We start from the raw sequence: 25,319 nt of genomic DNA on the forward strand, positions 1-25,319 counted from the left end.
GGGTATTCTGTCAATTCCTGAAGCCTATGTTCTTCACCAATTCCTTCAGTGCAGCTTTGACTTCCTCCTTCAGCAGCACCTCTGGGAGGCTTTAAACTTCCAACTTTTACGTAAACAGCAGAGTGCATTAATCATTTGCATCACCCAGTAACTCCATATATAGGCCAATCTCGCTGTTTCCCAGATTTCTCAAGGAGGTAATATCTCCTATCCAAGGCCAAAGAGTTGTCCAAAAGTACAGCCAACATCAAACTCATGTTTCCTGTGTGCTAGTCCAATGAGATAGCATGGGGTGGTAGGGATAATGAGCCAACTTGTACTAAGTCTAATTCTGCTATTCACTGGAAGTGTTGGCTTGAGCACAAGACTGACTTAAGCTTTCTGAAGTTTAATTTTCTAATCTATAAAAAATGGTAATAGTATCTCCACATAATAGTGTCTAGTACATAAGAGGTGATCAAATTTAGCACCTTATTCTGTAATCCATTATATCTCAAGCCTGAGTTTATCAGATGATTCACCTACTCAAGTTCACCTTCCAATTCGGTACTTTGGTCTATTTGCCGCAAGGATACAGAATGGCCCACATTTGAGTGCAGTAACATTGCTAGTGACTGCTAATAGCATACTGTGTGCTCCCTCCTACTTGTAAGAATACATTTCTACTTTCAAACTAAAACTTGACAGAAATCTTATAGGCCATGCCAGCACTTTGAAAATAAAACTCTTGAAGTTTCAACAGAAATATATTTTTACATGATTGGACAAAACCTTCTGGAACTCACTGCTTACATGAATTGAAAGAGCTGTATCAATAGTAGGACTGTTATGAACTCAGGCTCCACACTGTCTCCTAAAGGGATTAGACATACCTCAGAATGTGTTAGAGGCAGAAAAAAAGTGCCCCAAGAAGGGGCTAAATCCTTAGTTGTCATTAGTATTTTCCCATGTCAATGATGCAATTTGAGAAGGCAGAAGGAATTGACTTACTTTATATACTTGTCTGATCCTTTAGTACTTAATGAAAACTAAAATGTTTTTTTTTGACCCCTATGGGGAAACAGCTAAATGGGGCAGTTTGTTCCCAAAATCAAATATCAGCTATCAAAATACTCTCAAAGCCCCTTAGAAATAAGAACATCACAAATTTATTAGAAAGTAGGTGCCCCAAGATTATAGGTGGCTGTTAACACTGTTTTATTTCCTTTATACAAAAAGTAGAAATGACAGAAAAAACACTCTTGACAGAAACAATACCACTGACCTGGTCTCATTGAGTAGCTGAGCCAAAATTGCCCACATTATGGGGAAAGGGAAGTTCAACCAACATTAGTGAATACTCGTACAACTGATTAAATACAAAATGGCATCAATGGTGTGTGAATGTCCTGTGCATCAGTTGAATCAATGCAATCTTAGAAAATGTACATTTGCCAATCATGCCTTTAAACAGTTTCTCTTTAAAAACAAGTTATATGTCTTGACAGCACCCAAAAATGTTTTTTATATAGTCTATTCTTATAAATTTAAGGCATCCAGATATTCTGTTCTTCTGCTGGTGAGGATTTTATTCTCATGGTTCTTTCCCACAAAGTGTAGTCCAAGAAGTTTCCACTAGTGTCCAAAGGGCAGGAGTGAGAAATAATAAAAAAGTGATTTACAAAAAGAGTTCTTTTGATTCTGGCTCAGCAATATGCTTTATGCTGCAGGACTTCTTCTTTTTTCTATTGATGTCATTATGCCTAGGAAAAGAAAACATAAGGTCAAAATTAGATAAAACTATGGTCAAGTTACAAGACAATGTCACTAAACAGCTCATCAAAAATGAAAATTTTCCTCACACAAACCACACTGAAGTACACTTTATTCCAGCAGGCAAATTATTTTCTCTTTATATAAGCCACTTTTAAAACAATAAAAGCCACTGGCATATCATGATACATACTTACTAAGTACTTTGTAGTTAGATTCTGGAAGAAATTTCTCAGTCTTACTGATTTAAATCCAGGCATTCCACCATTAAGAAAAAATTATCAGAGTCAAACAAGGTAGAAAGTATAACACTGCTAGTCAAATGAAAACAAGAGATATTTAAATTTTATTTCCATGAATTCACTGGTGAAAATTTTTATTCTTCAGTAAGTCTGAGTCTTAAATGTTTAAAGAAGAATACTTTTTCTTTGAGTGGGTGATTAATGAATAGTGGTATGATGAATCAATAAGAGAACAGACTAGGGAACAAAATTGTTGTTTTTCCCTCAATACTTGATACCTAGTAAATCTGTAAAGGAGTACAAATTTAAGTCTTGGAATAGCTTTTTTTAAAAAGGAATATTCCTCTGTGAAGATGCATTTGTTTTCCTGAGATATTAGTTCCATTTGCCATACAAAAATTTCCTGAGTGGAACTATCTGTTGAAAGTGGGCAAGCCTACCTATTACTAAATTACTTCCTGCTGCTTTACCAGAGAAAAGCAAAACTGTGTCTGGTGATGGTACTCACTAACATGAGGACATCTTTGGGTGCAGGAGAACTCTTAAGTGTGGTTTTATGGCCTCAAAATCATGGTTTTATTTTAATAAAGATCATGTAGTCCACTTCAGTATTCTAGGAAATATTTGATCTTCATCACTGCCTGAATGTTGTAATTCTTATTTCTATGTATCCCTTTGAATAGAACGTCAGAGTGCTGTCTGCAGGAAAGGAAAAGGGAAGAAGGTGAAAGACAGAAAAACCTAGTTGGTCAAAAGACACTGAAGGGACTTCCAGTTAAACATGATAGATTGAATACACACATTTTTTAAATCTCTTTCTTTAAAAACAACACTAAAATGAAAGTAAAAAAATAGGAGAGCATAAACCTACATGAATAAATGAAAGAGAAGTTGACAATAGCTGAAATGCTCATAATATTCTAGAAACTGGAAGGTGTGTGGACATGTGGAACTGATTTAGCAGAGTAGAAAAAACAGCAACCCAAGTCTACTGCCTGGGAACCCAACAAACTCATTTGCACTGGAAGACAAGTGAATCAGAAGTATCATGTACTTCTGAGGGTAACCGTGGGTGTTGTGTGGGTGCTGAATATAAGTAGACTATTTCAAACATTTTTGGCAGTAGCAGTTTGTATTTCAGCTCACCTTCCCGACCATTGTAGCCAGGTGACTGTCCTTCTCCCAGATGGAAAGAAGACTGGAGGTTACTCTCTGTAAGGAGTGAACCAGAGAGACTTTGGATTCAGCTGAAGGTGGTAGTGGCAGTGGGATTAAGTGAATATCTCCCTATGGAACACAATTCCCATGCTATCTCTAGTCTGTCTGAGTCCCAGATTGCTGAGTCAGGTTTATAGGCCCTGCAGGGGACTGGAGCTTCCTTATCTTGAGGAATTTACTGGTGTGAGATAAAAGATTTACAAATGTAGTTGGTATGGGTCCCTACAAAAAAGTCTAGATCTCAGTAATCTGTGCTAAGTCTACCAGTCAACAAGGCTCACCCACACAGTCAGAGCTTCTATTCAACTTTAAAACCTTGCTCTTTAAACATGAACAAAGAGTTACGGATTATGAGACATTTGAGGAAAGCTCTACTATGAAAGACACAGATCAAAAGAAATAGAGAAAAGGAAGTCAAAGTGAACAGAGATATGGAGGTGATGAGAACTTAAAAAAAAATCATAACACAAAAAGGAAAAATAGAAAAATGTTTGCAATTCATATTACAAAGGATTCATAATACACAGAGCTATTAGAAATCAAAAGAAAAAAGACCATAATGTCAATCAAAATGAAGAAAAGCTTAAGTATATTACATCTACAGAATGAAATAATATGCAACTGTGAAAGAGAATGAAGCAATTCTCTGTACTAAAACTTAAAAGACCTCCAACATGTTAGGTGATAAAAAGCAAGAAGTGAAACTGTGAGTAGAGTATGTCACTTTTTTATTATTATTTTTGGTTAAAAAGGAAAGATAAAAATATACATTTGTATTTTTTATTTAAAATTTAAATAATACGATTTGAATATATAATGCTATAAAAATGAACAAAAGAAAAAACTGATAAAGTTCTACTGGAAATCAATCCTGTTACATGGTAGAAAAAAAAATCAATATAAAGGTTAGAAGGTAAGGTTAAGTAAATATAATAGAAAGTAGACCTAGAAAAGGCAAAGTATGGATAAAGAGGGAAGACATGTTAGAAAATCTGAGGACAGTCCAGTAGGTCCAACACTAGAATAATAGGATTTCCAGAAATAGTGAACAGAGTAATTGGTAGGCAGAAAAATTTCAAAGAAATAATATCAGAACATTTCCAAGAATTAAAGCACATAGGTCTTCAGATTGAAAAAGCCTATGGAGGACCTATACCCTAGGAATGAAAAACAACCCACATCGTGGCAAAGAATAGTACAGATAAAAACATCATAAAGGCTTCCAAGGGATCAGCAATCAGAGTGGTATGGGGATTCTCAACAGACACAGAAAAAACTGAAACACTGCACTTAAGATTCTGAAGAAAATAATTTTCCACCTAGAATTCTATATGCAGATGACCACTCCCAATTCAGTATAAGGGCTAATTGAAGATATTTTCAGACATGCAAAATCTCAAAAATTTATTAAATTGTCACCTTCCTAGGATGGGAAGATATGTTTACAAAACAGACTAAACAAAACATACACATACACAAAGGAAAAGTTAAATTCAGGCAACAGGGCTCTATCCAGAAAAACAGCAAAAAGAACTTCCAGCCTAATGTAGATGGGAAATTCCAGATTGATGCCTGTGCAGGAGCACCAAAACCCCCAAAAAACAAACCCACTGCCACTGAGTCAGTTCCAACTCATAGTGACCCTACATGAGTCAGAATAGTAGCACCAGAAAGCATCGATTGAGACTGGGGCAGAAGAGATGGTTTCTCCAAAAATGGAATGAAGCAGAGATACCAGATTGGTCTAAATGCACAGAACAATGACCTGGATTCAGCAGAATGTTTAGAAATGAACTACAAACTAAGAAATCAAAATTATTATTTTCAAGGAAAACAAATTTATATGAGAAAGATAATAGAATATATAGTATACCACATGGATCACCTGTGATTAATATCTATATAGTCTTAATAATACTAAATACTGAACAATGATGTAACCCCAAAGAGTGGTAAAACGATATTGAGAGGAGGATGGTGATAAGCGGAAATAGGGGTGTGTCTGTGTGTTAGGGGGCAGGTTGTTGGGGTGCTAAAGTAAAGCTAGACATATTTGGGTCATTGTTAAGAATGTGGATTTTGGAGCCAGACTCCCTGAATTACAATCTTGGCTCCATAATTAATTATCATCAGTACTGTGTAACCTTGGGCAAGATACAGAACTTCACTGTGCCTACATTTCTAATCTGCAAAATTTGAGTAATAATAGCATCTACCACATAGGAACAACGTGAAGATTAAAAAAGTTAGTATGTGTAAAGCACCTGTAGTATTCTCAGGTCCATTACAAGTGCTTTGTAAGTGTCAGCTATCATTATTTTCATTTTTATAGTGGTATGCCAATAGATAGCAGGGATAATATCTAAAATGGCAAATCTGCATGAGCATGTTATTAGAAATACAGAATATTAGAGAAAACATCTGAAGGAAAGGCAGGTGTTTATTTCAGGGCAGTGAGTAGCAGGAGTAGGGAATAGGGTAGCTTGGAAGCAGAGGACAGCCAGTTTTTGTTGTAATGCTGCTAGTACTATTAGGAAATTTACCTATATCACCTTGACAAAAATAAAATATTTAAAGAGAATGGCTAGGCTGCAGTCTAATGATAGCATCATTTAGGGTTTGATGGGGGTAATTTGGCTTTAAACCTAGTCTGTTTAACATAGGGTGTGGCTTTAACATATGTGGTTAAAAACACTAAAAAGAACACTCTTTCTGCAAGACATAATCCATCATATTTAGGGATGTGTCTATACCCCGTAAAATGTTCATTTGAGGCATTTATCTTAATAATATGAGATAATTCAAGAGTTTCTAACCCCTCGATTACCTAGTCATGAACTGCCAGTATTCAGTAGAGCAAAAGTATCTGGGAATTTTGGCATGAATTATTCAGATAATTTGCTGCTCCTCGATTTCATTTTTGGATATGAAATCACATTCTGAATGACCAAAATTGGAAAAGAGAAAAGTTTCAAATTTAAATAACAGTTTCCCAAGCAATCTAATTTGCTGATTCATCTAGTCATAGATTCCATATTTCCATAGCCCATGAAGACCAGACAGCAACTTACAGGATTAGTCTAAGATGGTTCACAGGCATACTCAACATTTCCACTGGTAACCAAAGTAGGCAGACCTTGCTACTTTTCTGATCTCTTCCAGAGCTTTCCTGAGAACTTTTCTATAAATCCCATCTACTGAATTATGGAATTCTGGTTTGAAGTATGAAGATTTGTACTTGGAATACTCAAACTGAAACTGACTATAGGTAGGCAGACTTATAATCAAAAGACACAGATTTACATAAAGTACTCCCATTCATTCTATGTGATAACAGGCTCAGTCCTTTGTATTTTCTTACCTCTTTTCCCCCTTCCTCCTCTCTACATCTCCCCACCACATGACAGGCACCAAGCCAGACAATGGGGATACAATGGGATATAAGAGTTTTATTGTGCCCTATTGAGAGCCACTACTTTCATGAAGCTATTATATCTTTTATGACACCATGTTTCAACTGTATCCTATTTCAATCTCCACCTGATTATGATGCCTCTGAAGGCAGGGACTGTGTAGTAAAGAGTTTGGCCTTGCCCAAAGAGAGGTCTGGCCTTTGCCCTCAGCTTCTAGGAGGTAATTTATGTCATAACTGACAGGAAAGTCTTTGTTTAGAGTGTATCTGGCTACACTGGATTTTTCAAGTGGCAGGCCCTCACCCTATAGTCTTAGGATGTAGGCTGAAGAGGGCAGAAAGACCAACTATGTTGGTTTAGGGTGGGAATTTTGGGTCATATGTTATCAGCCAACATGGAGACTGAGTTCAACCACATGAGCAATCAATCAATTATGCCTACATAATGAAACGTCAGTAATAATTCTGGACATCAAAGCTCAGATGAGTTTCCTTGGTTGACAATACTCTGCATTATCAGAATCAATATCGTTAGGATAACATGTCCTGACTCCATGGAAAAGGACAACAGAAAATTTGCACTGGGCACCCTCCACAACTGCTTATGCATCTCTTCCTTTGTCTGATCTTAATCTGTAGCCTTTCCCTGCCATAAACTACAACAGTGAGTATAATAGCTTTCAGTGAGTCTTGTGGGACTCTCTAGTAAATGATCAAACCTGAGGGTAGTTTGGGGAACCCCCTGAACTTTCAGATGGTGTAAGAAGTGGGGGAGTCTTGTGAGGACTGTGCCCTCTTTAGCATTTTGGCTAACTCTGAGTAGAGTTCATGCCTTATTCTGGCACCACAAAATGCACAGCTCAGAGCTGGAGATGTTGAAATACATGAAAATGGTAATTCAGGAAAGTGGTGTTCAAGATGGTTTTAAGTTTGTACTACTCTTGGTGTAGAGAAAAAAAAAAAAAGCCCATTGAAGTCAGCTCTCAAACAGTCTTCAGTATGAGGCCAAAAAGAGGAGTGGAGAAAATGGCTGGGGAAAAGGTAGTGATGTTTCATGAAGGTTCCTGGAAGGCCTCTGGGAAAAGCCTCTGGTACTTTTAAACCTCAACCAACCTGTCACTTTAACAATCCAGCCTCAAAAGAGTTTATAGACAAGCCCTCCTAGTTTAATGTGCACAATTGCTTCTAGTGGTGGCAGACACGTGGTATAATTATGACACAGACTATACACCCTTGCTAGGATTACACAAAGGGGCCCTGGGTAACACAGTAGTTAAGAATTCTGCTGATAACCAAAAGGCCGGTGGTTCAAGCGCACCAGCTGCTCTGGGGGAGAAAGATGTGACAGTCTGCTTTTGTAAATATTACACCTTTGGAAACACTATAGGGCAGTTCTACTTTGTCCTACAGGCTTTCTATGAGTCAGAATCAACTCAAAGGATGGTGTTTTGTTTTTTTGTTTTGTTTTGTTTTTTAGGGTTACACAATTGAAAACTGGACCATTGGGGAGTGAGAGAAGGTGGGACAGAGGTGGGAGAACTTGTAGTTGCTTACATTTTCTTACTGCCCTTAAAACCTGATAAGCATGCTGAAAGAATATTTCTGGTGGGATGATTTTAGCTTTTAAGGCAGTTCTTCTCTCTGTACCCTTCTGCCGAAAGGTCATAGGTGTTCATGAATTCCACATTTTCATTTCCTGGCTTACTAGAGCAGTGCTTTATGAAAGAACACAGGTCTTCATTACAACAGCTTTTTCTATGTCTTAACTCTCATTTTACTTGGTATGAAACTAATCTGCTTCCTTCTTTCCTCCACAGATGTAGGAAGCTTCTGAAAAGAAATCCCAGTTGTGAATCTGTCTCTCTTTACTCTTGAGAACTTTGCTGGATTTTATTGCGTTTGCCAAGTTGTGCTTAGATGCTGGAAGTATCTGATTATTTTAAGAATTCCCCAAAACTTGGGCATGTTTCTATATATACAATTTTACCTTATTAGCAGATAATTCCCTTATAATTCCACTATGCAGCCACCAGTAACAAACCAAAAGTATAGCCTGCTTCAAAGAAGAAACTGTTACTTAATATATGTAATCTGTGGAGAAATGGTTCAAAATTGGCATTTCCTCCTTTTGCCCACGACACAGGCACAAATCTGCAGGATGAAATAAAGGTTTTCCTTCTGCATGCAATCTGACCTCCAGGGAGGCAGAGGTAGGGATGGCAGGAACAGGAGCAAAGAACACATGCAGAAACATGGTAGGGTGGGCGAGGGCAGATGCAAAATATTGGATACTAGCTCTTGGCATCAGCTACATAATTCCTAGCATGGTTTAATTCCTCGGCAGTAAAACCTACACTGATGGTGTTTTTGCTTAATGAAAATGTCTTTGTAAGGAGTACTCTAATGCTAGTGCCAGGATTAGAGGTTTCCTGATGCTAACCCCTCAGACAACAGTGCCATGTGGTCAGGGAGGGTGTGACAGGTAATGGCTAGGGGTTAATGCTCTCTGCTTGTCCATAATTGGGATCAATGCTCACTTTGTGTGACAGATCTCAGATAGACTTAAACTGTAGAAAATGACTATTTCATTGGCATTGAAAGACAACTGCAAACATTCCCTTAGAGTTGAAATAACTGAACCCCAGCTTGTCCTTTATAAGTAAAAGTAAAGATAAATCTGCTTGCTATAAATGAAGTCATCCTCTGCAGTTGAAATACACTAGGATGGCTGTTCAAAGTAATAAGGTTGAATCCAATTTTAAAGGGCATTGAAAAGAAATTTAGTTTCTTTGCTATGAAGCTGTGACCAATTTAGAAAAATAAATAGCAAACAGAATCCCTTCACCCAGCTGACATTCTTTAAAACGCTATATTTATTGGCTCTATTTTTCCTATTGGGTCACTATGAATCAGAACTGACTTGATAGCAATGGGTATTTTGGAGTTTATTTTTCCTTTACTAGGAAAAATTAATTTCTCAAGAACTAAAATGAGATTCTTGTGTACCCCTGGAACTGGTGTCCATTTCCTCCCTTTTTCCCAGAGCTATACTGATAGTGCCATTCAGTGGCTGTGATATCTGAAACCAACTCCAACTCAACCTGCCACTGCTCTCCAAAGTTATATGGGAACTCAATGCTACCTGAGAGGAGCCATTTGTCCTTCAAGAAAATTCTTGGACCAAGATATGAAGGGCTCACTCATAGATGAACACTTGGGTTCCTTTCCTTTTTATAGTATGGTCTCACAGACAAAATGAAGCAGGCACTAGAGTAAGTTAGGTGTGTTTTATGCTCACATTCCCACTCTAGTTTTAATGTCTCTGAGGAACCTTTATTTCCACTAGAAAAACCCATCTTTGCTCTATTTAATTAATGAACCAGGCCAAGTTTTCTCTCTCTCTGTATGATTATGAGCAAATCAGAGAAACCTCAGGTACTTCTGAGGAGCATAGCCCAATCATGAAACTCCTTGACCCTTCTCTAGTGTGGAAGAACCATGGTTTCCACCTGTAATGGAAACACGTGACAAACTAAAATCCTGATAAAGTATAGGCTAATTTATGGGGTCCACCACTTGGCTGTTGGTTTATCATACTGTGGCAGCCTGCATGTTGCTGTGATGCTGGAAGTTATGATACTGGTTGTGGTGGTTAAGTTTGTGTGTCAACTTGGCTGGGCTTGGTTGAATGGCTGGGCAGCTGGTGGTAGTTATTCTCCGTAATGAGACTGGCAATCAACTCCATGGTGGGTTCTACCACAAGCAGCTGAGTAGCTAGCTGCCTTTGGGATATGGTCTGCTTCCTGTATATAAGGAGAAACTTTGAGTATGGTCGCTAGCTTATGGCGTGCTTGGACCCTGCATGTAGCCACGTCATTGTTCAGCAGCCTGCCATGCTGTGCTGACCTTGGGACTTACAATGGACTTAAATAAATGGCCTGCCATGTGGTTTGGTAACATCAGGACTGTGCCTTTTTACTTGTCAACGTTGGGCTTCTCAGCCTCAGCAGCCAGCAGCTGTCTGAGTGAAGAAATACCTCTAGTTCTAGTGGGCCGGGAGCTGGAGGCAGAGCTGGACCCCAAGGTTGAGGGGGTTTCACCCAGCCCCTAGAGCCTGGCATTTTGAACCTGGACTTAAAGCCTCCAAACTGTAAGAGAATAAACTCCTGTTTGATAAGGCTATCCCATTTGTGATATATTCTTGTCTGAGCAGCACTAGGTAACCACAATACTGGTATTTCAAATACCAGCATGGGCATCCATGATGGACAGGTTTCATCAGAACTTTCAGACTAACACCATGAAGAAAGGTCTGGCAATCTACTTCTGAAAACCAGTAAAAGTCCCTTGGATCACAACTGAATATTGCCCAATATAATGCTAGAAGATGAGGCCCCTAGGTTGGAAGGCATTCAAAATACACACAGTGGCTGCAATAATGGACATACCAAAGACTGTGAAGATGGCACAGGACTGGCAAGGTTTTTTTTGCTCTGTTGTAAAGAGGTTGCCATGAATAGGAGCTGACTTGACAGCAACTAACAACAACTTACGGGGTAAGGACGGGAAAAGGTCAGGATGCTCATTTAAATACACTGTATATTTTAATGTGGGTTTCTCTTTAAGTATTTACTATTAAAATAAATCTACTACTATGTAAAGCCAATGAACCTGCTAGCTTCAAAGACTGAACCTTCAGAAGGATTAAGTTGAGCAGAAAAGTGTAACTGAATGTCGGATATCTGAGTAGGCTCAGAGTTTCACTCTGTGCTCAGATTTTTGTAATCCTATTATAATAGTAAATTGTTCAGCTTTGTTTCCTTGCTTGTAAAAAGACAGAATGCAGTATTTTGGCAGGATAATCTACTGAGATAATAACTGTTTTGTTTCCAGTTCCTGTAGGAGCCTGAAAGATATGAGAAGTATTCTCCTTCCCCTCCCAAAGAGTTTGCCAAGTCTTAGTGCTTCCTTGCCTCAGGGTGTTGCTGGTGACTGCTGTTTTAGGTCAAAAGCAGAATTTTCCAGGCCCCAGAAAACATCCCAACCCAAGATGGGGGCAGAGAAGGGTAAACCAAACCAAAACCAAACTCACTGCCATGGAGTCGATTCTGACTCATAGTGACCCCCTCTTTGCATTTCTGAGGTGGTAAGTAGATTGCAGAGTAACTGGTGAGTCTGAACTGCCAACGTTCTGGTTAGTAGTCAAATGCCTTAGGCACTATGCCACCAGAGCCCCAATGGTGGGAAACAACAGACGTGGACCTATCCCAAAGTTTGGGAAGGAAATAGGTCCTTTTTTCCTATTCCCTTCTTAACCAGGCATTTGAATTTCAGCATGGGCCCAAATTCCCTGCCCAAGTGTGACCAGAAGCAGCTGAAATGCCTGCTTTCAGGCAACACAGAGCCTGACCAAGCTGATTACTGGTGACCTTAAAGAAATAAGTTCCAAGGCTCTTACTTCAACATATCGAATTAATGAGATCCTGAGGGGCATCTAAAATGACTAAGATTTAACTTCCCTCCAGCCTAAAGGGAGACTGGAAGCAGATTAAATTTTATTTAATGGGGGAAAAAAAGGAAAGTGGCATTTCTTACACCCTAGTATGGTGAACCAAAATTTACACCCACCACACATACATTCATTCATACATACACACACACACATTCTTCTGAGGATCTGTAAGAGTGTTGAAATAGCATGTGATAGTTTTTCTTTTAAAAATGATTTAAAAGCTATAGTTTCCTGTAAAATAGGTTTTGGGGCTTAAATCTTCTGAAGTCAGTCAGTCAGGAAACACTAACTCTCCTGCTGCTGTTCTCTTTTTACTGCTTCCTGTATCCTGTCTTGCCAAGGGATTGGGCATGTTCCTGGAGGACAACTATACTGCTTGAGGACTTAACTCAGAGATGCCCCAGTCATCAGGGACTTCCAAAGATCCTCTTCTCTCTCTTATGTATATGGTCCAGGCATTCTGAATTATAAATATTTTGTCTCAGAAGAATCTCATGTTTCTAGTGAACATTCATAAAAATTAGCTCATTAACTGGCACCATCATTCATAACGCTAGAGACATTTCCAAATGACCAGGCCTTGATTCTCCCAAGGTCAGCAGTTGGTAACAAAAATAGTTTTCAACCTATAATCAGCAATGAAATAAAACTTCAGCTCTCATTCAAAGTTCTGATTCCGATTGGAGCCTGACTCATTCCACACATGACAGGAAATTTAATTTCTGCACTTAAGACGTGGTACTTGACTCCATTACAAAAAGGAATGAAAGCTAAAGTCAACTAGGAAACATAGTGAGTTTGTGAACTGAGTGGCTCTTTCTACCCTCTGATGCTGGAATGAAGCCTCTCGAACAGGGTAGTTGCTACCTTCCTGGGGCCCAGTTAATGGTCTGCACCTACTGCTATTTGGGGCAAGAGCTGTAATTTCCTTCTTCCTTTGTGTCAAACCCTGGTCAGAGGTGTTCTAGGTCCATAATACAGAAACTCATGCAATTTCAAGCAAAGGACATAACAATGCTGGGCAACACATACCCTAGCACCACATACCGTGCATAGTTAAGCAGATGCTCTTCAATCAGAGTATTAGAGGAAAGACTGACACAGCTGCCGTAAATCTCCTACAGGAGTGCAATTAAAAATCATCTGAAAACATGCAATAAGATCAGCACATGCAAAAATCTCAAATATGAAACATGCTGGAGACAGATTAGAGGAGAGCAGTTTAGTACAGACTTTAAGGAGCATCGCCAATTGAGATGATTCTTCTTTTCTTACTCAGAGAACTCAGTAAATTACTTGTTTCATTCATGATATGTAAGTGTGGTCATATTTAACATAATAGTCCAGCTTTTGGGGCCAAGTGTGACTTTTCTAGCTTAAACAAATTCATGCTAAATTTCTTTATAAGGACAATTCATGGTAGAAATTGATGTAAATGTAAAAAAACTGGTGTTCAAATAATTAGATATTAACCAAAACTTGAGTTTGGTACCTCAAAAAAGGTCTTAAATCTCACTTTAATGGGATATTTACCTTACGTTGTTGTTATGTGCCGTCGTGTCGGACCTGACTCATAGCGATCCCTCCTTTGGTTTCCGAGGCAGTATCACTACGAAAGTAGATTGCCCCATCTTCCTTCCGCGGAGTGGCTGGTGGGTTTGAACCACCAGCCTTCTGGTTAGCAGTCAAGTGTCTTAAGCACTATGCTACCAGAGCTCCCATTAGCAAATGACAAATTATGCAGTTTCTGAGTCTCCACTAGGCAGCTTAGCTAGATTAAATGGTGGATATTCTGGGTCATTCCATTCCACAGGACAGTTTCACATTTTGGACTATACTGCTTTTTTTTTTTTTTTTTTAATGGCATGGTATGCACAGAGCATGCAGGAAACATTGCCTAAAAAGATGTTCATAGCTCTTATTCACTAGATGTAAGCCACAGATTATGGTGCATGGTTTTCCAATAAGTGTAATTATAAAATACAGTTTATGATACACCCTGCCATGCCCTGTGTGTTGGCAAGCACTTCAGACTTCTATAGTTTTCTGATCAACACTTGGGGGCTTGTATTTTAAAATGCCAGTGTGGAGGTCCCCTGTGGTGTATTCATTCAAAGGTCATTTCAAAGTTGAGTGGTAACATGTTAAAAACAGAGTTTCTGTTTAAATATTTTTTAATTTGGCTTAAGAATAAACTATTCAATCACATGAAGAAAACAAACTCTTCCTGAAGCAGAATCTCACACCGACTGGTAGTTTATTCTTACAAAAATACTTCCCAGTCTAGAACTTCTAACTCCTAAGGATCAAGTCAGTCAGGTAAATCTAAGGGCTGCAATATCATCTCTTGTGATTAATCTACCTTTCTCAAAGTATTTTTCAGAGAGACAAAAGGGTAGATGCTCTAACATGATATGTCTCATTAGAAACACATGAATTTGGCTTTCCATGTATCCCTTTGGAGTTTTCTGGGGACACCCTTAATATGGCACAGGTCAACAACGTCTAGTGCTAGAAACTACTGCATTATTAATTCAGGGGGCTTATGGAAAGGATGATCTCCAAGTAGTACTCACTGACTTATTCTTTCCTTTGCTAGACAAGCTCACAGGATTTCCCTTGGCATCTGCTGTTTTCTTTCCAAGTGAAGTCAAAGGTAGGGTAGAGATCTTTAGTTGGTTGGCTGCCTGATAGTTATTATTATTGTTCTGGTTGCCACTTAGTGTCTCCATAATGGATCGGAAGGTTCCAAAAGGCCTTTTCAGTTGATCTCCTGATTCGCTACTTGTGGAGGTCCGCTGGGGGGTCCTGCCCCTATCTCTGTCCTTTTCTCCAATAACTTCAAGATTAGATTGTTCCATCTGTACCACAGGTTCCTCAAAGGTAACTCTGAGTTTTAAGTTCTGAGATGTTCGGCGCTTGGAAGATGGAGACTTGAGGGCGCTCTTGGGACTTGTGGCAACTTTTTGGGCAGCAATGCTGTCAGGGCTGTGCTGAGTGGGGTCTCCAGGGGGCTGATTTGGAGGAATATTCCCAGAGCCTGGATATTGGGATTCCATGTCTGGTTCGCTGCTTTCTGAGGTGGGAGAAGGGCTATGGCCATCTAAGGATTTGGAGGCCTTGATGCTAAAAGGAAACCTGCGTCCTGATGCTAAGGTGTGTTTCTTTATCATCAGGTGTAAGCTTTCTGCACTGTCCATACTCTCCACACTTTCCACAATAGGCTGTGGCCGAGGTCTGTCAGCCTTTCTCACAGGTGTGGTCTTGGGGTCCTCAGAGTGGTTAGAGTCTGTGTCAGACTCACTCAGTGACCTCTGCATTAGCTGCCGCAGCCTGGCTAACTTCAGTTCCCTCTTCTCTGGAGGAATCTTTTTCGAATTTCTAGAGGGTGCCTGAGCATCCTGGAATTCCAAGGATAGCTTTTCTTGGGTGCAGACATTCTCTGAGATTTCCTTTCCCAATAACTGGCGTAGGATTTTATCTGAATCTTCATCTTTTGCTTTGGCCCTAGCCCGGCTGGATGCTGACAGGCTTCCAAGAACCTGAATCCCCTCTTGGACTCCTGGATTGCTTTTGGCTATAGATTCGTCATCTGCAACTGGAGGTTTCCACTGGGACTTTCTGGAAGCTGGTGAAGATGGTGAACTGAAAAAAAGGATGAAGGACATATGAGATGATTCCTTACTGGGTTAAATTGATTCAGTCATGAATCACTGTATGGCTTCTGTTGACACTAATAACTTACTGGTAACTAAGGAAGGAATAAAAATAAAGCCACTGTCATCAAGCTGATTTTGACTCATAGTGACCCTGTGGCTCAGAGTAGAACTGCCTCATAGGGTTCAGCTGTAAAATCTTTATAGAAACTGACTGCCACATCTTTCCTTATGGAGAGGCTGGAGATTCAAACCACTGAGCTTTTGGTTAGCAGCCAAGTACTTAACCACTGTGCTAACAGAGCTCCTAGGATAAGAATAGTTACTTAAGATCTTTTCAAAGGAATCTGCAAATACTTCACAGTGGCAACCATATCCAAACTACCAAAAGCCCAATGCCATCAAGTTGATTCCAAGTCATAATGACCCTATATTATGCCACTAGAATGACTACTAAATTTGTCTGTTGTTTTACCTTCTACACATCAATTTTGCACTGATTTTTCTCAATTTCAATCCCATCTTCATCACTGTTATGAATTTATATCCTTATTCCCATTCATGGGTGAAAAAATGCCTCTTCCATTATTATCTCATTTTTACTCCTCTTTATAAAAATATATTTTGTTGCCATCTTTTTAAAAGACATTAAAGAAACCTTAGATGATTTAGAGATTTGAGACATTTAACTCTAGACATCAACATTCCTGGAAGTACCTGGGGGAAGAAGGGAGTGACTTGCCCTCTGATCTCTGGGCTTCTAGAAGTTGCTGGAGTTGGTTCTGCAGTGTGACACGTTCCACAGTCTGTCTGGGGGGAAAGCATATAAACTCTTTAATATAGGGCTACTACTATAAATAAGTAGGTATAGATTTTTTTTGTGTGTGGTAACTTGAAATAACTATTCAACGTCTTTGTTGTTGTTATGTGCCATCGAGTCAGACCCGAACTTATAGCGACCCCTCCTTGGGTTTCCGAGGCAGTATCACTACGGAAGTAGATTGCCCAACCTTCCTTCCGAGCCTTACAAATGTGCAAAATCTTTATCTTCAAAGTTTAGAAATTTTTCTAAGGATCAGTCAAAAGTACCCAAAAGGGATTTATTGTTCATAGTGAAAAACTATAAGTTACTTTATCGTTCATAGTGAAAATGATAGGTAGTGAAAAACTGTATGTAACCTAAATTCTCATTTATAAGGTAAATCGATTATTTTTATAATGGCATCTGTTAAAAATAATAATATATTTGTATATTTAAGGATATGGAAAAGGTTTCTTTAACATATTAAGTAAAACGGAAGCTACAAAATAATACGTGTAATCTCATTTTTTTAGTATAATCTCATTGTTCTGGTTACCTAGTGCCACTCTGACAAGAATATATACCACAAATAGGATGGCCTTAACAAACAGGAGTTTAGTCTCTTAGTTTGGAGGCTTTAAGTACAAGTTCAAAGTGCCAGGCTCTAGAGCCTGGGTGAAAACCCCTCAACCTTGGGGTCCAGCTCTGCCTCCTGCTCCCAGCCCACTGGAGCTAGAGGTGTTTCTTCACTCAGACAGCTGCTGGCTGCTGAGGCTGAGAAGCCCAAGGCTGACAAATAAAAAGGCATAGTCCCGATACTACCAAACCACATGGCAGGCCATTAACTTAAGTCCATTGTAAGTGCCAAGGTCGGCAGAGCATAGCAGGCTGCTGAGCAACGACACAGTTACATGCAGGGTCCAAGCATGCCATAGGCTAGAGACCATTCCCAAAGCTGCTGCTTCTATACAGGAAGCAGACTACATACCCAAAGCAGCTACTCAGCTGCTTGTGGTAGAACCCATCATGGAGTTGATTGCCAGTCTCATCATGGGGAATAACCACCACCAGCTGCCAGCCACTCAACCAGGCCCAGCCAAGCTGACACACAAACATAACCATCACACTCATTTTTAGGAAAACCATCTAGCTATACATCTCTATATGTGTATATGTAGCAATAGAAAAAAACATCTGTAAGAATATAATCCCAAATTTTACTTAATCTTTTTAATTTATTTTTAAAATAAATAAATAAATATTTTCATTAATTTAGTGATCAGAACAAAACTGTTATGAATTGAATTGTGTCCCTATAAAAACAGGTGCTGTAAATTCTGCTATATGTGTAGTTATAATTACACTTGAGAATACAGTTTCTTTTGTTGTGTTAACAAGGAAGTATTAGTGTAGGATGTGTCTTAATCAAACTCTTTTGAGATATAAAGAACAAATTAAATAAGCAAGCAGAGATGGGGGAAGACAGATGCCATGCCACATGAAGATCACCAAGGAGCCAAGGAACAGAAATGGAAAAGAGACAAGGACCTCCCCCCACCCCAGAGCCAATAGAGAGAGAGGGAGAGAGTGAGAGAGCAGGAGAGTGAGAGAGCAAGAGAGAGAGAGAGAGGGGGGGGAGGGGAGAGAGACAGCCTTCCTCTAGCGTTAGCACCCTGAATACAGACTTCTAGGTGCCTAAACTCTAAGAAAATAAATTTGTTTGTTAAAGAAATACTCACTTTGGTATTTCTGTTATACCAACGCTAGATAACTAAGACAAAAATCAATAATTTCTACTTTGGTTAAAAACAATTTAAATAACTTGGTATTTTCTTACATAAAGGGAAAAGAATGTATAGCAACACTCAATTTCCTGTGGAAACATAGCAGGTCTATAAGGACGTATTTTAAAGTTAAGAAAAATAGGCTGAAAACTACTAGTTACAGAAAATAAAATACATTTAGAAAACTCATACTAATCATTACATAACTTGAAATAAGTACATTAAACTGCTTCTGACTTTACAGGAATAAGCAGTATTTATTGAACTATAGTATGGTAAGCAGAATAATAGCCCCCCAAAGATATTCACATCCTAATACCTAAAGCTTATATGGCAAAAGGCAATTGAAATTGTACATGGAATTGTTGTTGTTGTTGCTGTTATGTGCTGTTGAGTCGGACTCAACTCATAGCGACCCCTCCTTGGGTTTCCGAGGCGGTATCACTACAGAAGTAGATTGCCCAACCTCCCTTCCGAGGAGTGGCTGGTGGGTTTGAGCTGCCACCCTTCTGGTTAGCAGTCAAGTGCCTTAGGCACTACGGTACCAGAACTCCTGTAGATGGAATTAAGGTTCTGAAAAACAAAACTCACTGTCATTGAGTCGATTTTGATTCACAGCAACCCTATAGGACAGAGTAGAACTGCCCCAGAGGGTTTCCAATGCTGTAAATCTTCATGGAAGCAGACTGCCTCATCTTTCTCTTGTGGAGTGGCTGGTCAGTTCTGACCTTTTGGTTAGCAGCCAAATGCCTTAACCATCAGAGCACCTTTGGAATTAAGGTTGCTGGTTTTAAAACAGGGAGATTATCTTGGATTATCAGGTGGTTCCAACCTAATCACACAAATCCTTAAAAGTAGAATAGGAGGCATAAGAGTAGATCAGAGAGATTCAAAGTCTGAGAAGGACTTGATACATGGTTGCTGGTTTTGAAGATGGAGGGAGGAAGTCATAAACCAAGGAATGTAACTGCCTCTTATTGTTGTTATGTGCCATGGAGTCAGACCTGACTCATAGTGATCCCTCCTTGAGTTTCTGAGGCAGTATCACTAGGGAAGTAGATTGTCCCATCCTTCTTCCGAGGAGTGGCTGGTGGGTTTGAACCACCAGCCTTCTGGTTAGCAGTCAAGTGCCTTAGGCACTATGTTACCAGAGCTCCTAGAAGCTAGGAATAACCCTTAGTTTACAGCCATCAAGCAAACAGGGACCTTGTCCCATAACCACAATGGACTGTTCTGCCACCAACCCCGATAAGCAGAAAAAAACCTCTTGTTCTAGAGCCTTCAGAAAGGAATACAGCTTGCTGACACCTTGGTTTTAGTTTGGTGAGATCTGTATCAGATTTATGATCTACAGAACTGTAACATAATAAATTTATGCTGTTTGAAACCACTGAGTTTGCTGTAATTTGTTATAGGAGCAACAAAAAATAAATACAATTAGTATCAAACATGGTAGCAGTTCTCATGCATCTAAATGAACAAGTTACAAGTGTTCTTAAAATGACTGCTTGAGGAAGCCTTCCTACCAAGTATTACTACACATATTCAACCACTGCTGGCTGTCTAAATAAAATTCTGTGAGAGCAGGTTCTGATAATACCCCTCAATAAGCCCCAAGAAGTATCTCTGTTTTTTTTTTCTTCTTTTTTCCCAGAAATGGTGAGTGTTAGTCCTAACATTTCATCCCTAAAACCAGAGAAGTCTGTGCTCTAATTTTATCTCACTTGTTCTGGCAAACTCACCTCTGAAAACTTCATTGACTAAAGCACAAGTCAGGAATATTTTTCTTAAGGGCCAGAGAGTGAATATATATATACAGGCTTATCAGGTCTCTGTAACAACTACTCAATTCTGCCTTTGTAGCATGAAATCAGGCCCAGACAATATGTAAATGACCGTGTGGCTATGTTCTAATAAAACTTGGTGGAACAAAATTCAAAATCATTTGGGAAAAAAAAGGGGGGGGGGACCAGGTTTGCTGGTCTGATAGAGCCTGGTGGAACCACTGAGACTATGGACCCTAGCTCCCTTCAGGTCTGGAATTGAACCCACACCTATGGCTTACAGCCAAACAAAAAACAGGCATATGAGTTGAACATGTACCTGAGGTAGATACACTTCTTGGAGAGTACAATCATGGGAGAAAGAAGGGTTGTTTATGCACAGGGAGACAGCTCAGGGGGCAGGAGTGCATGGAGGGATGGACACAGGGAAGAGGTAACTATTGGGAGGAAGTGGGAGGGGGAGCAGTTGCATTGGGGTAAATTGTAGTCATTATCATGAGACAACCTGTGTGTGAACTGCTATATGGAAAGTGAATTTGCTCTATAAACTTTCACACAAATCACAAAACAAAACAAAAACAAGCAGTACACTGGATTAGGCCCATGGATTGTAATTTGCTGACTGTGATCTAAAGAAAATTAAAAAAACAAAATGCCTTAGAACATTCTATTCTTTCCACTTTGCTAGTTTGTATTTGAGTATCAAGTTTTTACAAAAATATCCAGTGAGGGGCTAAAACATATAAAGGAAAAATACAGTCTGTTGTAAAGAGTTTATTAAGTGTCTTGAAGTGAATGACAACATATTCAAGAATTAAATGAATTCGAGGGCAACTAGATTGATTAATGACTGTAATCCCCAGTTGCTTTGAGGGAAGGTCAGTATGAATGGAAAAGGATGACTCTACTCTTTAAATGTTAAAGGACTAATAGACTTTAATTACACAAAGAAAATATATGAGTACATGCCTAGGTTTCTAGATTAGGACTTCTTCAGAACCAAAAGATGCTATTTCTAAATAGTAACTATGTTTACTAATGATAAAGAATTGGTAAGTCACTCTTGAGGAAAAGGCACTTAAGACTGTCTCCCACCCAGAATTTTGGACTGAAAGGCAATGTTTTCCACCTTGTCTCTTGTACTATTTAAGTTATTGGTACCCTGGGGCCTGGAGGGCACAGTGCACTGCAGCTGCACTAAGTCAATTTCTCTACTAATTTCTAGTTTTATCCATTTCACTGAGGCACACAGAAAGTAACAGATCCAGGTCTACAATATAACCCTTCATCTTTTCTCTTGTCATTGGTATAATTGCTTCTATAAAACTGTCTACAGCATTCAGCTTTAGGGAGAACCAAAGGACTATTGCTATTAGTGTATATGTGTATTTTATCCTGGGATCATCAACAGAGAGAACACCCAAGACCCCTTGAAGAATTTGTCTATAAAATGGCTATTGTAAAGTCATGGAAGCTACTCCGTACCTCCATGGTACGGAGACTGTGGAGAATATTTTGTGATGTTTTCTCTGAACAGGAGCCTTTAGAAAAAGCAATCTGCTGGATCATTTTGAAGTTCCTCTTTTTGGATATATCCATACACTACCTGAAGGAGGGGAAATTATTTTTGGAAGGCTATCAGGCAATATGCATAGCCAGCACTCCTCTGTCAGTGGAGACGCACGTGTTGCTATCATGCCAAGCAGGTTTCAGTGGAGCTTCTAGATTAAAACAGACTAGGAAGAAAGGTCTGGCAATCTATTTCTGAAAATCAGCCAATGGAATCCTCATGGATCACATTGGTCCAAGCTGCAATCCATCATGAGGATGTTGCAGGACCAGGCAGCATTTTGTTCCATTTTGCATGAGGTTACCATGAGTTGGGGGCTGATTCAATAGTAGCTAACAATAGTAACTAGGCAATAACTGTCCATATTTTAACTATGTATGCCCTTTGTTCTAGCAAGTCCCTTTCTAAACAATTCTTTTTAGGAATACACATACATGTACATAAAGACATATATACAAGGATGTGCACTGTGGCAAGATAACTTATTAGATTATTAATTTATGCACATTTATTTCCTCCTGAACTACATCCATACCTTTATGTTAATATTCCCTAGAGGGATTTTGTATAATTGGGCAGAGGATGCCCAGAGGCAACCTTTTATATATTTATTTATAATGTTTTATTGTGTTTAAGGTAAAAGTTTACATAGCAAATTAGGTTTTCACTTAACAATCTCTATACACGTTATTGAGTATAATTTCCCACAATGTATCATCATTCTCATTCATTTCATTCTGGCTGTACCATTTCCAGTACTTTAGTTTCTCTGACCCCTTACCGCCTCGTCTTTGCTTTAGAGTAATTTTGACCATTTGAGCTCATATAAATTATGTTTTAAAGGAGCTCATTACTTATGAGGTGATATTCTTTATTTTATGAGCCACTCTGTTATTTAACTAAAGGGCAACCTCAAGGGATAATTGGTTTGAAGTTTAAAGAATATTTCAGAGTGACAACTCCTTTATTTTTAAATTTTAGTTCTTTTAAAAAAATAAAAGCCTAAAGTCATTAAAGAGATCATCCTAGGTATGGAGGAGCAAGGCACAGGCTTGTGTCTCTAAGGGAAGAGTGTGGCAGTAGAGAGAAGAGGGAGATTTCCCCAAGTTTAGCAAGGAGACGGAGGGCCCAAGTCTTATCATAGTGTTGAATGAATTATACTTATAATCAGTTATGGTCTCACATCTATCAAGGTCTTTTTTCAAATGAGATATATTCGGGGGGGGGTGGAATTATAACTTAAAAATGTTGTTATGTGCCTTCAAGTCAGCCCTGACTCATAGTGACCCCTCCTTGGGTTTCCGAGGTGGTATCACTACAGAAGTAGGTTGCCCAACCTTTCTTCCAAGGAGTGACTGGTGGGTTTGAACCAGGAGCCTTCTGGTTAGTAGTCAAGTGCCTGAGGCACTATGCTACCAGAGCTCCTAACTTAATTTTCAAGGATTAGCCTCTGAATCTGTCCATGCTACTATTCAGAACACTGATTCTGATTTTCAGTGATCTCTTCCCACTGTGGCATGTTCTAGGACAGAGCTTCCCTCAAGTAGTCATCAGTTCCTTAAACACTCAATCCCATACAGATTTACCTAACTACCATCTGGCCCACCTTTCATCAAGTATATCAAAACAATCTCCCAGAAATGTTTCTCTGACATCTAGATAAACAATCTATGTTGTTGTTGTTGTTGTTGTTGTTGTTATGTGCCATCGAGTCGGCCCCGACTCATAGCGACCCCTCCTTGGGTTTCCGAGGCAGTATCACTACGGAAGTAGGATTGCCCAACCTTCCTTCCAAGGAGTGGCTGGTGGGTTTGAACCACCAGCCGTCTGGTTAGCAGTCAAGTGCTTTAGCCACTATGCTACCAGAGTTATACCAATGTTATAATCTTATAAACAGTGCTTTAAGCAACTTCATGCTGAGCACTATATTCTAAGGATTCTTGAATCATTTGCTTAATTTTAAAAAGTTTAGTTGGTGATGGTTATGAAGTTACCTGTCCATACTTCCCAAACACACGTTTTTCTCTTTGAAAAAACTGAGAAACTGGCGCAGATCTAGCCTCCTTCTTTCTTTCTCTTTTTAGTGTCCTGGAAAATTAAGGACAGAAGCACTAGGGTGGTAACTGTGTGTGCCTTCTGTACCTTGCTACGTAATCTGTCAGGCCCTGAGATGTAAACACAGAGAGAAAGGGCTAAATTCCCTGTTCATGATGAAGATGCCATCTCAACAAAGAAAAAAATGATATTTAAATGAAAAAGTACATGAACAGTGGCTGTGAAGATGTGGGGCAGAGGAAGAAAAGGTGAAGAGAATGCTAGGAATTCAGTGTCCAACCAGAATGAAGAAAGCTTACAAAAGTACTTGGCTGAAACCTATTGTGGTTGCTGATAGCTTTCATCATGTCAGTCCCTTATGGCAGCCCCAAGCACCATGGAACAAAATGCTACCTGGATCTGCACCATCCCCATGATTGGTTGACTTTCAGAAGTAGATCGCCAGGCCTCTTTTCCTAATCCATCTTCTCCCAAAATCTGTTCAGCAGCATGTAAGCCTCCACTAGCAGATGGTGGTGACTATGCAAGAGATACATTGGGCAGCAATCACATCCACACACTCTGCACAGAAAGTAAGAATTCGACCACTGAACCACAACTGCCCTAAGCTGAAACCTAAGCACAATCTATCACAAGTTAGATATTGTTCTTAAGGACCACATAGGACACTTACTCTTTTAACTGCTTGGTCAACTTAACCACCTGAGAGGCCAGAGACATGCAGGTCTCCACCACTACCAGATATCGGGAGCAGAGGGTGTGGCCGTGACGCTCAGCACTCTGGGAGGGCTTTTCCCCTGCGTGGTTCTGCATGGTGACATTTGCTCCATATTCAACCAATGTCTGTCAGAAAATGAAGAGACAGATAATTATATCAGGACCTCTCTCTAAATGTTTTTTGTAAAACTATTGTAACAGAATGTTGAATGTTTTCCTGTTATTCCAAAACCAGTTACCACAGCTCACAGCAGTGGGGGAAATGTACCATCATTACAAGAAAGCCTCTGTTGGACTTTCAGCTGTGGATACCACCAGACATGAGTACCTACAAAGATGTAGCGGAATCATGTAGTATAAAGATGTTGTTTCTACTACCAATGTCCACCCCCAGCTGACAGGAGAGGACTGGGAAGGCGAGAAGGTTGCAGCTGCCCTTAGAGACCTTCCATTTATGGAGTCTTTAGTGTTTGTTTTGTAATGTTTTGTCAGTTTGGAGGGGTGGGCTCCAAGAGAATTACTCATAAAGTCGAGAGATGCGTGTAAGAAGAGAAGACTGGCATTTTCGTTACCCATTCCTACTTGCTTGGGTAGCACACGTGGTGATCTGTTGCTGAGTCCACCCAACTAGGAGTAAAAAGAATTAGAGAGAGATGACATGGTGGATAGTAGGGAAGGGGTGAAGCATCAACACTCCCACGATGGGCCAGAGAATGGGTATAACCTATGAGCCTGTGAGCAGACTTTGCAGAATGCAGCTTGGTGTGAGCTCTCCCGTCATTATCCCACTAAAAATGAAGAAGGTCTTTCAGTAC

General features: G+C 39.5%; 1 protein-coding gene across 1 annotated transcript in view; it reads right to left on the reverse strand.

Annotated features, from left to right (window-relative positions):
* Positions 1–1,657: 1,657 nt before the first annotated feature.
* LOC103198129 (synuclein alpha interacting protein) overlaps positions 1,658–25,319 on the reverse strand; it is a 91,735-nt gene continuing 68,073 nt past the window's right edge. The window contains exons 7-11 of the mRNA XM_007942235.2: positions 24,461–24,630; positions 16,510–16,602; positions 14,713–15,781; positions 13,184–13,254; positions 1,658–1,742 (exon numbers count right to left, since the gene is read on the reverse strand). Of these exons, the coding sequence (XP_007940426.1) occupies positions 1,658–1,742; positions 13,184–13,254; positions 14,713–15,781; positions 16,510–16,602; positions 24,461–24,630 (1,488 nt within the window). The remainder of the gene's footprint in view (positions 1,743–13,183; positions 13,255–14,712; positions 15,782–16,509; positions 16,603–24,460; positions 24,631–25,319) is intronic.

The sequence above is a fragment of the Orycteropus afer genome, unplaced genomic scaffold (genome assembly GCF_000298275.1).
Source record: "Orycteropus afer afer isolate SDZICR_OR568_19922 unplaced genomic scaffold, OryAfe1.0 scaffold00086, whole genome shotgun sequence".
Taxonomy (NCBI): domain Eukaryota; kingdom Metazoa; phylum Chordata; class Mammalia; order Tubulidentata; family Orycteropodidae; genus Orycteropus; species Orycteropus afer.